This window comes from Vanessa tameamea, chromosome 28 (genome assembly GCF_037043105.1).
Source record: "Vanessa tameamea isolate UH-Manoa-2023 chromosome 28, ilVanTame1 primary haplotype, whole genome shotgun sequence".
In the NCBI taxonomy this organism is placed as follows: domain Eukaryota; kingdom Metazoa; phylum Arthropoda; class Insecta; order Lepidoptera; family Nymphalidae; genus Vanessa; species Vanessa tameamea.
The window spans coordinates 1695057-1711282 of NC_087336.1; the positions used below are offsets into that span (position 1 = coordinate 1695057).

General features: G+C 35.1%; 2 protein-coding genes across 5 annotated transcripts in view; one reads left to right on the forward strand and one right to left on the reverse strand.

Moving 5' to 3' along the window:
- Window positions 1-2310: 2310 nt before the first annotated feature.
- Window positions 2311-7798, reverse strand: LOC113396754 (chorion class A protein L11-like). Of its 2 annotated transcripts, none has more exons than XM_064219448.1 (2): window positions 7685-7752; window positions 2311-2681 (listed from the first exon to the last, which is right to left on the reverse strand). In XM_064219448.1, the coding sequence occupies exons 1-2, from the start codon at window positions 7730-7732 to the stop codon at window positions 2475-2477; spliced, it is 255 nt and encodes an 84-aa protein (XP_064075518.1). In that variant the 5' UTR covers window positions 7733-7752; the 3' UTR covers window positions 2311-2474. The 2 variants fall into 2 exon arrangements, with proteins under 2 accessions (XP_064075518.1, XP_026490593.1); XM_026634808.2 differs by lacking the exon at window positions 2311-2681 and adding an exon at window positions 7239-7593 and having other exon boundaries at window positions 7685-7798.
- A 2206-nt stretch (window positions 7799-10004) lies between these two features.
- LOC113396755 (chorion class A protein Ld2/Ld41-like) overlaps window positions 10005-16226 on the forward strand; it is a 207844-nt gene continuing 201622 nt past the window's right edge. The window contains exons 1-2 of one of the 3 annotated variants that reach the window (XR_010309721.1): window positions 10005-10118; window positions 10210-10524. Coding sequence is in view for 2 of the 3 variants with exons in the window: in XM_064219447.1 (XP_064075517.1) it covers window positions 10071-10118; window positions 13579-13845 (315 nt within the window). In the remaining variant the exon portion in view is untranslated. Of the gene's footprint in view, window positions 10119-10209; window positions 10525-13321; window positions 13471-13578; window positions 13914-16226 lie in introns of those variants that run through there. The other 2 variants (XM_064219447.1, XM_026634809.2) reach the window with 2 other exon arrangements.

Genomic DNA, 16226 nt, shown 5'->3' on the forward strand with positions numbered 1-16226 from the left:
TATAATGAATATAACCTTACATACTTTATCGCTTTCATCGATTATAGTAAAGCGTTTGATTCTTTACTACACGCAAAAATATGGGAGGCTCTAACCGAACAAGGAATCGAGCACAAATATATTAATAAAAAATGTATATAGTGAAAGTACCGCAAAGATTCAGTTAGAGAAGAAAAGTACGGCATTTGAAATAGGAAAAGGCGTAAGACAGGGCGACCCTATGTCACCAAAACTATTTTCAGCGGTACTTGAACAAATTTTCAGAAAACTGAATTGGGAACATCTTGGGATTAAAGTAAACGGGACGATGCTGAAGCATTTGAATGATCTGATGACATTGTGCTCTTCGCCAAAACTTCTGAAGATATAAGTACAATGATAAGTGAACTTACGATTTAAAGTGATAAAGTAGGTTTAAAACTGAACCCAGAAAAAACTAAAATAATGACAAATGGAAATAAAAGTGCAATACAACTAGAACATACGGAACTTAATTACACAGATGAATTAATCTATTTGGGCAGCTAATAACTCAACGAGAGTCTATGCAAAAGGAAGTTGAGAGACAAATTACTAATGGCTGGAAGAGGTACTGGGGACTAAAAGAAGCTATGAAAGACACAAAACTCAGAAAGAGGTACGCCTCAGAAAAGATGGGATGGTGACATCGAACAAGTGGCAGGAGTGACGTGGAGTAGAGTGGCTCAGGAACGAGCCGAATGGAAAAGGTTGGAAGAGGCCTTTGCCGATTGGCAGACGGATCTGCAAACGATAAATAAACAAGAAATGTTGGAAAATATTTAGTTCAACATTTGTTGTTTATTAAGCTATTTACTTATTATCAAGTAATTGCTAGATTAATATTATTTTTATGTAATACTATTTGTAGTTTAAGTTTGATATGTTGTTTTCTATGATGCGAATAAAGGGCTATATTATTATTATTTTCTTTATTTATTCTCACTCATGTATACATACATTTTTAAATATAAAATACAAAATATATATAAAAATATAAAATACAGAGGCCAACCAGTGGCGGAAACAGGCTCCAAGCCACGGGTGGTCAGGGCCCCAGAGAGAGGAACTTCCTCACAATACGCGCCGTGCCGAGGAGTACTGCCTTCTGCATCAGGCCCTTGACCTAGCTGCCTAACGAGAGCCTCTTAAGGTGTTGGTCGAGGCTCTTGGCCATTAGGCCATTCGCTGAAACGACTATCGGCACAATAACTGCTGTATCCACATCCCGCATGTCGACAACCTCGTGAGCTAAGTCAAGATATTTTATTTGCTTATCCTTGTCAGCCTTCACGAGATTCTCGTCATGAGGGATGGTGACATCAACAATTATCGTGCGGCGCTCTGACCGATCTATCACCACTATATCAGGCTTGTTGGCGACAACAGTCCTGTCAGTGATTATAGATCGGTCCCAGTACAGTGTGATACGACCATTCTCGAGAACTGGGTCGGGCACATACCTGTAGTAGGGTACCTCTGATACCACAAGACCGTATCGAATTGCAAGTTGTTGATGGATAATCTTGGCCACTTGATTATGTCTGTGCAAATACTCTCCGTTAGCAAGACGAGAACAACCGCAAATAATATGTCTAAGGGATTCGCCCGGAGTGTGACACGCCCGACATATGTCCACCGTGTCATCCCTCACAATATACTTCCGGTAATTGTTCGTCATGATAACTTCGTCCATAATTGCACAGACAAAACCTTCGGTTTCACCAAATAGGTTGCCGAACCGTAGCCAAGATACGGACGCCATAAAGTCCACATCGGGTCCATGAAGGGCCCGATAGAAGCGTCCGTGTAACTCCTTGCTCTTCCATACCCCCTTGCGGTCAAACTCATGGTTTTTTATTATTAATTAATATTATTAGTTAATTAGTAGTAGAAACTATTATATAAAATTAAACGCATGTTGAAATATATAGAAAGTTCAAAATTAGTTGAGACTTCCTTTCATTTAGAAACTTTATCAATACGCGAAATTCTAATCTAATTTAAGAAATTGTTGTTTTTTCAACTCATGATATTTAATTAGAATAATTCATTTTTAAATTAATTCTTTTTTAACGATGGATGGATTGTGTGAAAGACGATATGGTTAGAAAGAACGTTACTTGTGAGATGACGTCCGACAGAGAAGTATGGAAGAAGAAGACATGAAGAAGGATGATGATGATGAATTCATTTTTAAATTAGCATACTAATCATACAATAACAAAGTGTAATAATTATAATATGTTAAAACTAATAGGTTTTTGTTAATTAAATCATCAAAGAAATGAATATCATAAATATTTTATTATGGAAAATACATACGTGTTCGTGTATCGTTTGATATTGTAATATTCATCGTAATTTTCTTTGAAAAGTATATTTAAAGTTGAAAGTATGAGCCGACGGTATTATGAATGACGGTAATTTAAAATCAAGAAAAGTCAGCTTATAGATTAGATGAGAGCGCCGTAACCAGCACAGAAAGGTCCAGCATATTTGCCGATGCCGTAGCCGAGACCGTAAGTACCGTATGCTCCGTAAGGAGCACCCAGTGTTCCTAGACCACAAGGCTCAGCGAGACCAAAAGGTTCGGCGAGGCCGAGAGGACCAGCTACACCGAAGGGTCCCAATCCATTTCCAATGCATGCTCCAGCAATGGACTGAAACGAAAACAATTGACCCTGGACCCTCGCGTTATTTATACGAAAACTATAAAGACTGAAAAACGTTATCAGCGTCATGACGTGTTTTCTAAAGTTATCTATCTTAAAGGAACGTGACAATTATAAGGTCAGTAACTAGGTCCTTAAAAAAATCAATGGTGTTAGTGGCTACCAATGAATAATTATGTTCGTTAACACTTCAGATTATAAAACAAAAGACAGATGGAGCGCTCGGAACTTTATAGTGAAGCAACAAAGTCGAATACGATTTTGTATGTGCTTAAGTATAATACAGTCTCCTAAAAACAAAAAAAAAAGTTTTCTTAATATTGTATCGATATTCGTTTGGGCAGCGTTTGCTCCGCACTCGATCAGAGAGAGTACAGCATCGGCGACTCTGATGTCGCGTTTGTGTATAGATGTCTTGAGGCTGCTCTAGGATGGTTCTTTCTGAGGCATCCGCCGCTCGGCCGATGAATCTGCCGACAGCGTCGTCACCGTCTTCCGTGTTACAAAATGTTATGTGTACACAATTGTTAGGTGTCTAGTGATTGCCACAACTGCGTGAAGAAGACTTTCGTGAATACGGAGTCTCACATTTTTCGACTGGACTATGATAACGTCGCCGTAAGCCTGTATTAGTACTGACTCAATCGCTCTTTAACCGGAACACAATAGTACTAAGTATTACGGCTTGGAGGTACAATATATGATGGTACCTACTCAGTCGGGCTTGTATTGATTTGACTTTAGAAATATTAGCGTTAGCAATATTATACATTAACCGCTGTTAATGTATATTCATCCAATTTTTTTTATACTTGTCTAATATCTGTTCACGTCAAGTAGTCCAGTCAAATTATGGCTAAAAATGGGTTAAAAAAACATGAACGAACACAGTTTGGGGATTTTATGGGTCGATAGGGGAAAACGACGAAAAATAGAGAAAAAAGTAAAATTATTGCATTGCGGGAGTAATAACTTGAAAAATATTAATGTTATAAAAAAAGTTTCGAATAAAAAAGTTAATAAATTTCATTTAAAAGAGAAAAAGTCTCTACAATTTTTTGCCTAACACTGATATTTCTCGAGATATCGAATTAAACGCGTTTCCATCGAAGTGACCTTGAGCTGACCTCAGTACAACCCCTCAAATTGGAATTTATGCTCAGAATACACCCCCCTATCGACCCTTAAAATCCCCAAACTGTGTTCGTTCATGTTTTTTTATTTCATAATTTGACTGGACTAAAGCCTATATAAATAAATTGGATAGACCCCTAGTGTTTGTTAAAGATACAGGTTGTAAGTGAAATGGAACGTATAAGTCCGCGTTAATACGTAAAACGTTTAGTGAGGTGACGAGTGGTTAATAGAGGAATATTGATTGCGAAATTCTTGGTTGGAAGGTAAGTTAAAGGAAGTACACTCCAATAATATGGCGAAGATATTCATGCTAAAATATGATTGTGACTTCGATCGTTACGACAGTTTTCCGTAAGTGTTGGTGACCTGGAACTACTGAGTTTCTAGCCGGTTCTTCTCGGTAGAATCTAATTTCCGAACCGGTGGTAGCTTTGCATTTAATTCAACACTGTCACATAAAGATTCAGAATTGTTTTTATGAAATTACTTGGATAAAGAATATTTTGATGTGTTAGCGTAAATACATAGAATAGATAGATAGAGAGATAGAATAGAATATAGATTTCTGTGTAAAGACATAGAATTGCAAAATAGAAAAATGAGTCAACTGATACAATGAACAATTCTAGTAATTGATAGTTCATTAACACTGAAAAGTTTGATAAGTTTATTGGAGGAACTAGTAACGAACCTAATAATTGTCACGTTCTTTTAAGATAGATAACTTTAGAAACACGTCATGACTCAGTAGTTTTACGTATTCTGATATTTTTCGTATAAATAACGCGTTATCTTTCGTTACAAACATTGTCGAGTTTGTACACAAACAGTAGGTAAACATGTACAAATCTGTGCTTTTGGTCTGCGCTCTGGCGCTTACGATCCACGTAAATATAATGATTAAAACAACTAATTTTAATTAAGATAGTATTTTTTTGTATAATACTAATAATATCAATGGTTTTCGTTTCAGTCCATTGCTGGAGCATGCATTGGAAATGGATTGGGACCCTATGGTGTTGCTGGTCCTCTTGGTCTGGCTGAACATTTTGGTCTCGCTGAACCTTTTGGCCTCGGCGGACCTTTGGGTCTTGCTGAACCTTTCGGACTCGCTGAGCCTTGTGGTCTAGGCCCACTAGGTGCTCCTTACGGAGCATACGGTGCCTACGGACTCGGCAACTACGCTGGACCTTTCCGTGCTGGTTACGGCGCTCTCATCTAATCTAACATCTTACATTTCTGACTTTCAATACTTTCCAATGTAATAAGTATTTTGATTGGATGAGTTATTGGATTGGTTTAACATCAACAAATAGGAATGACATCATATCTACATATGTATGTAAGCTTTGGGCATCTCAGTAAGAAACGTATCATATTTTTTAATGACATAAGAAGTGTCAGTTAATTTAAATTGTAATTTAAATATTTATTTAAGACTTAGTTATAAACGTATTTTTTTTATTAATTAGTGTTCATTTAGAGTGGAAAGGACAATTCCAGTTCTCTTTTAAATAAGGAAGTAAAGCATGAAAATTATTAATAAGCAATATCAGAATTTTCAATAGAGAAGTTTTCAAAAAATACAACAAATGTTAAACAATGGTTAGATACTTTTGAAAGTGAATGTGCACGATTACAAATAGATACAGATATACAAAAAGTAGAAATTCTGAGATTGCTATTGGAAGATAGTTGTGTAGATTGGTACAGCTCAATGATTATTAAGCATACTATAGATTCAGATCGGTCTATATGGAAGAAAAGTTTGAGTGAAACATTTGCTGATAAAGGCTGGTCACCAATAAGGTACGCTATGAACTTTAAATATATACAAGGATCAATGTTAGAATACGCTCTAAAAAAGGAGAGACTGTTGCTAGAAATAAACAAATCAATAGATATACCAACCTTAATATATTTGATTGCCACCGGTCTACCAAACTTTGTAACGGATAGAATAGACAGAGAAAACCTTAAAGAAGTAAATGACTTATTTAACTGCATAGGAGGATTAGAAAGTTTAACAAGAAAAAACGACACAAAGAAGAACTTAAACACTGTGAATAAATACAATAAACAAGAAATAAAACAAACTGAAAAAAAACATGCAGGATTTGTGAAAATAAAGGAAAAATGAATAGATCTCATCCAGAGAGTTTTTGCTGGTATAAACTCTAACCAGCAGAAACTCTCTGGATGAGATCCTTAAAGTCCTTATTTATATTATATTACGCGAAACAACCTAAATTACATAACCAGCCTGTAAATTTCCCACTGCTGGGCTAAGGCCTCCTCTCCCGTTGAGGAGAAGGTATGGAGCATATTCCACCACGCTGCTCCAATGCGGGTTGGTGGAATACACATGTGGCAGAATTTCGTTGAAATTAGACACATGCAGGTTTCCTCACGATGTTTTCCTTCACCGCCGAGCACGAGATGAATTATAAACACAAATTAAGCACATGAAAATTCAGTGGTGCCTGCCTGGGTTTGAACCCGAAATCATCGGTTAAGATGCACGCGTTCTAACCACTGGGCCATCTCGGCTCAAATTAAAATTACACAGGCTTTAATTATAAAAATCTTGTCTAAGCCGTAATAAGTTAAACAAAAATAAGGATAATAATATTTTGGGCTAAAGAGCTAACGTTACTTTGACACAATCGTTTTTTGAAATGGATTATCTCTGTAGTAAGTGTTCATCTTACATATATGTGTTGCTATTTACAAGACGTGAAGTGCCATTATTTATAGGTAATTTAATGTAACCTGTGGTGAAATTAGCCCATCACTTAATAGGTTAACAGCGTTGTTTATAAGTAACAACATATTATTATCTTAGTAATATTTTAAATGAGAAAGTTTGGGTGGATGTAAGTTACTCGATCACATAAGAACGGCAGAAATTCGAAACAGAGATAGATTCTTGTCTGGAATAGCACATAGGTTACTTTTCATCCCAGAAAGATATAACTAATATCTGTAACAACCGCATTGGCTGAAATTAGTTATGTATTATTTATGAAGTTATTTCATAAAGTACATATATATTGATCAGTGCCGTTCCCTGTCGGATCGTGCACGACTATGTCGCGCAGTACCTTGTGTAGAGACGTAATAAAATTTTGAAGATAAATTGTCAGAACATTCAGAATTTTGTACAACGCTAGTGATTAAAATAAAAAACACTATTGTTTTTCTGACGGAGTTGTGGTTTCCCTCAAAAGCTTATCATAATTATGTAAGATCTAGTTCACCGCATAGTCTATTGTTTCTTAAATTGCTTTTATTCACAACATATTTTGTAGTGAAGTAGACTTTATACATAAGTTTATTAGGTTATATTTATTAGGTTTTATAGGTTTTTGGTTCGTGAAAATAAATAAATAATTCGAGATAAATATAATATCATAAATAATTTATTATTGAATATATACATGTGTTGGACGCCATTCATATTTGACGTAATACTCACGCTAATTATTTAGTCAAAAAATATGTTTGGTGTCGAAAAATAATCCAAGACTAATAAACAATTAATAGCTCGAAGTATCTCCTTTTAGATGTAAGCTCCGAATCCCAGACCAGAACGGAAAGGTCCAGCACAGTTGCCGATGCCGTAGCCGAGACCGTAAGCACCGTATGCTCCATAAGGAGCACCTAGTGAACCTAGACCATAAGGTTCAGCCAGACCAAGAGGACCAGCAAAACCGAAGGGTCCAGCACCCAATCCAGCTCCAATGCATGCTCCAGCAATGGACTGAAACGAAAACAATTAATATTATTATCATTATACAAAAAAAAACATCAGTATTTTAATTCAAATAATTTGATTTAATAGTAATATTTACCTGGATCGTGAGCGCCAGAGCGCAGACTAAAAGCACAGCCTTGTACATGTTTACTGTTTGTGTACAAACTCGACAATGTTTGTAACGAAAGAACTCGCGTTATTTATACGAAAACTATAGATTGAAAAGTTATCAGCGTCATGACGTGTTTTTAAAATTATCTGTCTTAAGGAAAACGTGACAGTTTTAAGGTCAGTAGCTAGATCCTCAAATCAATCGTCTCTTTTAGTGAACTATCAGTGACTAATTACGTTCGCTGTTACTTGTTCAGATAATGAAACAAAAGGCAAATGGGTGGGTACCACCCACTCTAGATATTTTACCAAAGCAAGGCACAAGGGACATAACATCTCAGTTCCCAAGGTTGGTGGCGCATTGGCGAAGTAAAGGATGATTAATATTCCTAACAGCGCCAATGTCTATGGGCGGTGGTGACCACTTAACATCAGGTGTTCCATGTGCCGGTCCGCCTACCTATAACATAAAAAAGGAGCGCTCGGAACAGTATAGTGAAGCAACAAAGTCGAATACAAAATAAAAATAAAACAATCGTAGTGACAATTTGTATTCGCTTTTGATTTTGTATGCGTTTATGTGCTAACTATCAATTACTAGAATGATTAATTGTAGCTGATTAAAATGAAAAACACACATACTATGCCCAAACAAATACAGGTAAGCCGCGTGTCTTTTCTGCTATTATGCCAGTACACAGATAAACACTCATACGCATATAAACATATACGTAGTATCGCAAAAGTGTCGAAGCGATCAAAGTCACACTCACATTTTGGCATAACTGTCTTTGCCATTTGTTGGAGAGTATCTGTGATATCTGCTTTCGAACCAATAACTTCCCCGTCAAAAATCTTCCCTTGACCACTCCCCACCTCACTCGACCGCGGAGTTGTACGATCGATGGAATAGATCTCAACCTTTCAATCTCTTTTCTACTAACCTCGCAGCATGTTTCTTATCACCCCTAACAGATATTAGACAAGTATAAAAAAACTTTAAAATAATAATATGTCTATGTAGGTAATGTCTTCCTTTTTATCAAATGTAATTTCAGTAGTTCGGGATGGCAAAATAAAATTATGTTTTTACAATGATGCTCCAATCTCTCTATCTATCTTTTCAATCCCTCACAATCATCCAATTGTTTTCCTTATGACAGCTCAATCGTTTTTAAAATAAGAAATACTGTTACATGCCAGTATTAAATGTTATCCCATAAAATAATATTAACTAAAGTTGTACAAATTATTGATCAATTAATTACAATAATAATTGTATATATTTATAATATGTGATATTATTAATGGTATAATTAATTATAATATCCTATGACGTAGCACCGTAAGGAGGCTAGGGCTAGTCTGTAACTCAAAGTTAAACGTAAGTTCCACTGGGTAGGTACCATCTACTCATCATATGAAAATCAGTAATACTGTAATACTTAGTACTTTTTGGTTTAAAGTCAGTAAAACTACAGGCACAAGAAACATGCTAACTCAGACCAAAAGGTAAGTGTCGCCTTTGATACGGCGCCAATATCTTCAATGGGCAGTGGTTACCACTTACCATCAGGTAGTCCATTTGAAAGACCTCCTACTGATACCATCAAAAGAGAAAGAAATGAATTATTAACTAAATATCCTCTAGATTCAACGGATAGTCCGAGGACTACGTTGACATCCATTGGAACGACAATTATGTCTCTACAAAATGTCGTTTCAGACGCTTTCGGAGCGAACTCTGCCCAAACTAATATTAATACAATATTAAGGAAATGTTTTAGATTTTTTGTTTCTTGTTTTTAGGAGAGTGCATTATACTTAAGCACATAAACGCATACAAAATCAAAAGCGAATACAAATTGTCACTACGATTATTTTGTATTCGACTTTGTTGCTTCACTATACTGTTCCAAGCGCTCCTTTTTTATGTTATAGGTAGGCGGACCGGCACATGGAACACCTGATGTTAAGTGGTCACCACCGCCCATAGACATTGGCGCTGTTAGACATATTAATCATCTTTTACTTCGCCAATGCGCCACCATCCTTGGGAACTGTGATGTTATGAACCTTGTGCCTTGCCTTGGTAAAATATCTAAAGAGTGGGTGGTACCCACCCATTTGCCTTCTGTTTCATTATCTGAACAAGTAACAGCGAACGTAATTAGTCACTGATAGTTCACTAAAACAGACGATTGATTTGAGGATCTAGTTACTGACCTTAAAACTGTCACGTTTTCTTCCTTAAGTCAGATAATTTTAAAAACACGTCATGACGCTGATAACTTTTCAATCTATAGTTTTCGTATAAATAACGCGAGTTCTTTCGTTACAAACATTGTCGAGTTTGTCCACAAACAGTAAACATGTACAAGGCTGTGCTTTTGGTCTGCGCTCTGGCGCTCACGATCCAGGTAAATATTACTATTAAATCAAATTATTTGAATTAAAATTCTGATGTTTTTTTTTGTATAATGATAATAATATTAATTGTTTTCGTTTCAGTCCATTGCTGGAGCATGCATTGGAGCTGGATTGGGTGCTGGACCCTTCGGTTTCGCTGGTCCTCTTGGTCTGGCTGAACCTTATGGTCTAGGTTCACTAGGTGCTCCTTATGGAGCATACGGTGCTTACGGTCTCGGCTACGGCATCGGCAACTGTGCTGGACCTTTCCGTTCTGGTCTGGGATTCGGAGCTTACATCTAAAAGGAGATACTTCGAGCTATTAATTGTTTATTAGTCTTGGATTATTTTTCGACACCAAACATATTTTTTGACTAAATAATTAGCGTGAGTATTACGTCAAATATGAATGGCGTCCAACACATGTATATATTCAATAATAAATTATTTATGATATTATATTTATCTCGAATTATTTATTTATTTTCACGAACCAAAAACCTATAAGACCTAATAAATATAACCTAATAAACTTATGTATAAAGTCTACTTCACTACAAAATATGTTGTGAATAAAAGCAATTTAAGAAACAATAGACTATGTGGTGAACCAGATCTTACATATGATAAGCTTTTGAGGGAAACCACAACTCCGTCAGAAAAACAATAGTGTTTTTTATTTTAATCACTAGCGTTGTACAAAATTCTGAATGTTCTGACAGTTTATCTTCAAAATTTTATTACGTTTCTACACAAGGTACTGCGCGACATAGTCGTGCACGATCCGACAGGGAACGGCACTGATCAATACATATGTACTTTATGAAATAACTTAATAAATAATACATAACTAATTGCTACAGATATTAGTTATATCTTTCTGGGATGAAAAGTAACCTATGTGCTATTCCAGACAAGAATCTATCTCTGTTTCAAATTTCTGCCGTTCTTATGTGATCGAGTAACTTACATCCACCCAAACTTTCTCATTTAAAATATTACTAAGATAATAATATGTTGTTACTTATAAACAACGCTGTTAACCTATTCAGTGATGGGCTAATTTCACCACAGGTTACATTAAATTACCTATAAATAATGGCACTTCACGTCTTGTAAATAGCAACACTGATATGCAAGATGAATACTTACTACAGAGATAATCCATTTCAAAAAACGATTGTGTCAAAGTAACATTAGCTCTTTAGCCCAAAATATTATTATCCTTATTTTTGTTTAACTTATTACGGCTTAGACAAGATTTTTACAATTAAAGCCTGTGTAATTTAGGATGTTTCGCGTAGTATAATATAAATAAGGAACTTTTAATGAGACTAATCTCATTAAAAGTTCCTTATTCCTTTTTAAATAGTTTTTTTGTTTTTGAGGATTTTTATGTGTCCGTAAATGGGTAAAGGTCATAATCAGTTCAGCCTAAAATTGCTGTCAAAATTATTATGCTAATTACATACGAACTTGTAATTTATAAATGTCTTACATTATTATAATGAACTTGCTTACGCGAGATTTTAGTATAGCGTTTAAGCGATCTCGTGTGAATCATCCATTCATAGAGGTTTTTATTGCAAAAATCGCCACTCTAATCATGTGTTCCAGTTTGAATATTTTACGAGTAAGCTTAATTGCAATTTATCGTCCGTTCGGGTTACGAAAGTATCGGTAAATAGACTGCCATTGTTTACGTTTATAATATCTCCTGTGCTGAGAATAGCTGCTGAGGCTGAAGTCGGTCTTGACATCATTGTCATTCTAAGAATAAAAAACATAATTATATAATGTATTATATGCTTTAAGATATATTTTTTTAATAATACTATTAGTACTTGGTGGTTGGGCTTTGTGCAAGCCCGTCTGGGTAGGTACCACCCACTCATCAGATATTCTACCGCCAAATAACAGTACTCTGTTTGTTGTGTTCCGGTTAGAAGGGTGAGTGAGCCAGTGTAATCACAGGCACAAGGGACATAACATCTTAGTTCCCAAGGTTGGTGGCGCATAGGTGATGTAAGGAATGGTTAATATTTCTTACAGCACCTATGTCATCAGGTGGCCCATATGCTCAAAATATACCTATTACGCCGATTCTTCTCAGGTCATGGTAATTTCTTTTCCGAACGGGTGGTACTTTTTAATTTGACTATCAATAAGTATTGAATAAGGGAATTTGAGTTTGAGTACATTCTATACAGTAAAACGGAACACGAAGGGAGACAGGAGCACAGTCTAAGTAAAACTTGTGATTGAGGATCTCTCGGCCTACTTTTCCCGGGTTACAGAAAAGGCAAAAAATAATTGGTTTACAGCCAAAGTTAGGAGTGATATGTATGTTGAGATAGATTTATAACAATGTATGTGTGTGTGTGAGTGTTTGTGGTTTACGGGACTTTAGATATGTTTGTATCCATTTAGTAACTTTTCTATGTCCTCGTATATAAGCATGAGAAGCCATTCCATGATTTTTCTCCTAAATACTATGGCCAATGCCAGCCTAGGCCGAATTTAAGTGTAGAGAAGGTCATGTAATGTAGCTTTCAGGGTGAAAATCAGGCTTATCGATCAATATTCCTTCCTGTAATAAATTGTACAAAATATAAATTTCGATGAACTTCGCGTTCGAAGTTCGGCGAAAATTTTGTAAGGAAACCTGCGTCGGATGAATTGGCATAGCATGCTGGAACAAGTTAATAAACCTTCTTTTCAAAAAGGATGACCAAGCTCAGCAGCGGGACATTATCAGAGAATTGGTTTATTTTAAATAGATAGTGATTGCTCTTAGCAAAACGGAAGATATAGGTATATAGCAAGGGCAGATTTGTGTGTGTTTGTGTAAATGTGTGTAAGTCGAATGCTCTTTACACATCATGTTTTATGGGATTTTATGACGTCCGTCACCATATTACATGTGATATCATTCATTAATGCACTCCTGGTTCAGCATATTTATTCATCATTTTAATTATTCTATACCATTTTTAATTATTTTATCTGCCTACTTAAGAATATTAATAAATAATTAATGTAATTTTTTCGGAAAAATATTTTCTAAGAAATAGTATTTTCAATCAGTTACAATGAACAATTCTAGTAATTGATAGTTCATTACCACTGAAGAGTTTAACAGGTTTATTTAATGACCTAGTTACTAAACTTATAATTGTCACGTTCCTTTAAGATAGATAACTTTAGAAAACACGTCATGACGCTGATAACGTTTCTCGGTCTTTATAGTTTTCGTATAAATAACGTGAGTTCTTTCGTTACAAACATTGTCGAGTTTGTACACAAACAGTAAACATGTACAAGGCTGTGCTTTTGGTCTGCGCTCTGGGGCTCACGATCCAGGTAAATTAAAATAATTAACCCAACATATTTGATTTATAAAAAATATGTTTTGAATTTTGTTTAAGTTAACATCAATTACAATAATCATTTCAAATATTTCCGCTTTAGTCCATTGCTGGAGCATGCATTGGAGCTGGATTGGGTGTCGGACCCTTCGGTGTTGCTGGACCTCTCGGCCTCGCTGAACCTTTTGGTTACGGCGGTCCTTTTGGTCTTGCTGGACCTCTTGGCCTCGCTGAACCTTTTGGTCTCGCTGAGCCTTGTGGTCTAGGTCCACTAGGTTCTCCTTACGGAGCATACGGTGCTTACGGTCTCGGCTACGGCAACTATGCTGGACCTTTCCGTGCTGGTTTGGGATGCGGAGCTTACATCTAAAAGGAGATACTTCGAGCTATTAAATATTTCAATATATGTTATCTTCTATTATGTTTCGAAACAAAATATACTTTTGATTAAATATTTTGTGAGAATATTACATCATATAATAATGGCGTCCAGCACATGTATCTATTTTCAATAGTAAAGTATTTATGAAATAATTGTCAAGAATGTTATTTCAATAAACGAAAACCTATGTAATAAGCTTATGTATAATGTCCAGTTTACTGCAAAATATGTTTTGAATGAAACAATAGTTTGAAGGTAGAGGTGGTGAACCAGTGTTGTCGCACACATATCTGCTTTTATTTTTTCAATGCTGATAATTAGCCTTTGAGGCCAGCCGAAACATCCTCAGAAAAATAACAGTCCAAAAGTAGGTAATTATTCTTTTTGTAACAAACTTTTAATACGATACATTTCAATTCAATGTCAGTTATTTTCGTCAAAGTTTCATTTATATATTTACCATGAAAAAAAATTAATAGAAAAATGTTTAAGAAGACGTGGATTATCGGGTGGCGATATTTCAATGAAGTTATTAGTAACCATAGAATAATCTTCAGCGATATTATTAACACTACATAATCATGGATGACTGATTAATTTTGATAAGCAACGCTCACCGAGCACGTGGCTGAGTGTGCATTTCAAGACTAATCAAATTTAACTGACAGTTTTACAAGATGGCCGCCTCACCAGTGATCGGTGTTCGTTAGGATATTGTCAATGTCAAGTTTGACGTCTGACATGACGTCTAAAACGCGGATTCGCCAAAGTTTGATATTTATAGACTCATAATGATGGTTATTATGACAACACTTTGTGTCATTGAGTACATTTATAGTAAGATATTGTTTATTATAATATTTGCTGAAAATTAATTGGCAGTAAATTGTTCTATCAGTTGGTCCAAGAACTTAAACCAGAATTTTGGGATATGTCTATGATATAATTCGTTAATGATATAAAAAGGAAAAAAAATGGTCCATTTTTGAGCTGCAGGCCACGTTCGGTATATTTATCCATTATTTTTATTATTTTGTCTGCCTACTTAAGAATATATTAATTATTGTTATTTTTTCGGAAAAACGTTTTCTGTAAAATAGTATTTTTCAATCAACTACAAACAGTTCTAGTATTTGATAGTTCACTAATACTGAAGAGCTCAACAGGTCTATTTGATGACCTAGTTACTGACCTTATAACTGTCACGTTCCTTAAGACAGATAACTTTAGAAAACATGTCATGACGCTGATAAGGTTTCTCAGTCTTTATAGTTTTTATATAAATAACGCTTGTTCTTCCGTTACAAACATTACTAGGAATGGTTAACATTTCTTACAGCTGTAATATCTTCCTACCTGTATAATAAAATGGTTAAGTATCATTAAGAAAGTATTCTGGAAACTACCTTTACTAAGGAATAAGTAAACCTTTATTGATTTTTGTATTTTTAAAGTCAGAAATGTATAAATTGTTAAATATAGTTTTCATTTTTATAGAAATCGGTGGCTAGCCAGTTGTTGTCGAATATAATTGCATTGCATGACTTTAGAAAAACTTTTTAAAATCTGTTAATATTTGGTGTGATTTTATTTTATTTATTGAAATTGTTACACCATCAACTTAACACTAAAAACCTTCGAATTAACAACTGATTTTGGTAATATTCAAAGAGATACGTCTTTAAAGGTGTAAATTGAATGCATCGCCAAATATAAACAAAACAATATTCTGTAAAGCATTTAAAACAATATATTTAATTCATAACCTAGGTCCTAACCTTAAAACTGTCACGTTTTCTTTCACAATAATACCGGATGGAAACAATTTCATCACACAACAGAAGCTGATAACGTTTCTCAGTATTAATAGTTTTCGTATAAATAACGCGTGTTCTGCCGTTACAACCATTGCCAAGTTTGTATACAAACAGTAAACATGTACAGTCAGAGTAAGAAAACCTTCGTCAGTTTTCAAATTCATTCCTTTATCAAGTCGTAAACTCTTGGTACCTTTTGAATCTAAAGCACTAAACAGACAACTGCATATAAAATTAAACTAACATAGTATGATAACTGGGTTCAAAATAGTGTAACATCTTTGGACTACGTCTAGTGTCATATCAACATAAAAATTTTTTTGTGGCCTAATTTGTCATTACAAGATTTAAATTAGATATGATATCTTCTACTGAATTGTCAAAGTCTGTCACTGTCATATATTTTCTTGTAATATCTTGCAATCTTAGAATAAAAACGCTTGTAATATTATTCGGCCGTGATTTTAAGTGACGGTTAATGTAATGACGTGAAGTGATGAGTGGTTCCATCGGCACCGGGAAGTGGTGGTGATTCCTTGGCCTGCAAAAGCG

Bases quoted from the DNA above. Each gene is read 5' to 3' on its own strand.
- LOC113396754 (XM_064219448.1), bottom strand. From the start codon at position 7,732: ATGTACAAGGCTGTGCTTTTAGTCTGCGCTCTGGCGCTCACGATCCAG. The intron at 2,682-7,684 runs GTAAATATTACT...TTTTCGTTTCAG, and splicing joins CTCTGGCGCTCACGATCCAG to TCCATTGCTGGAGCATGCAT.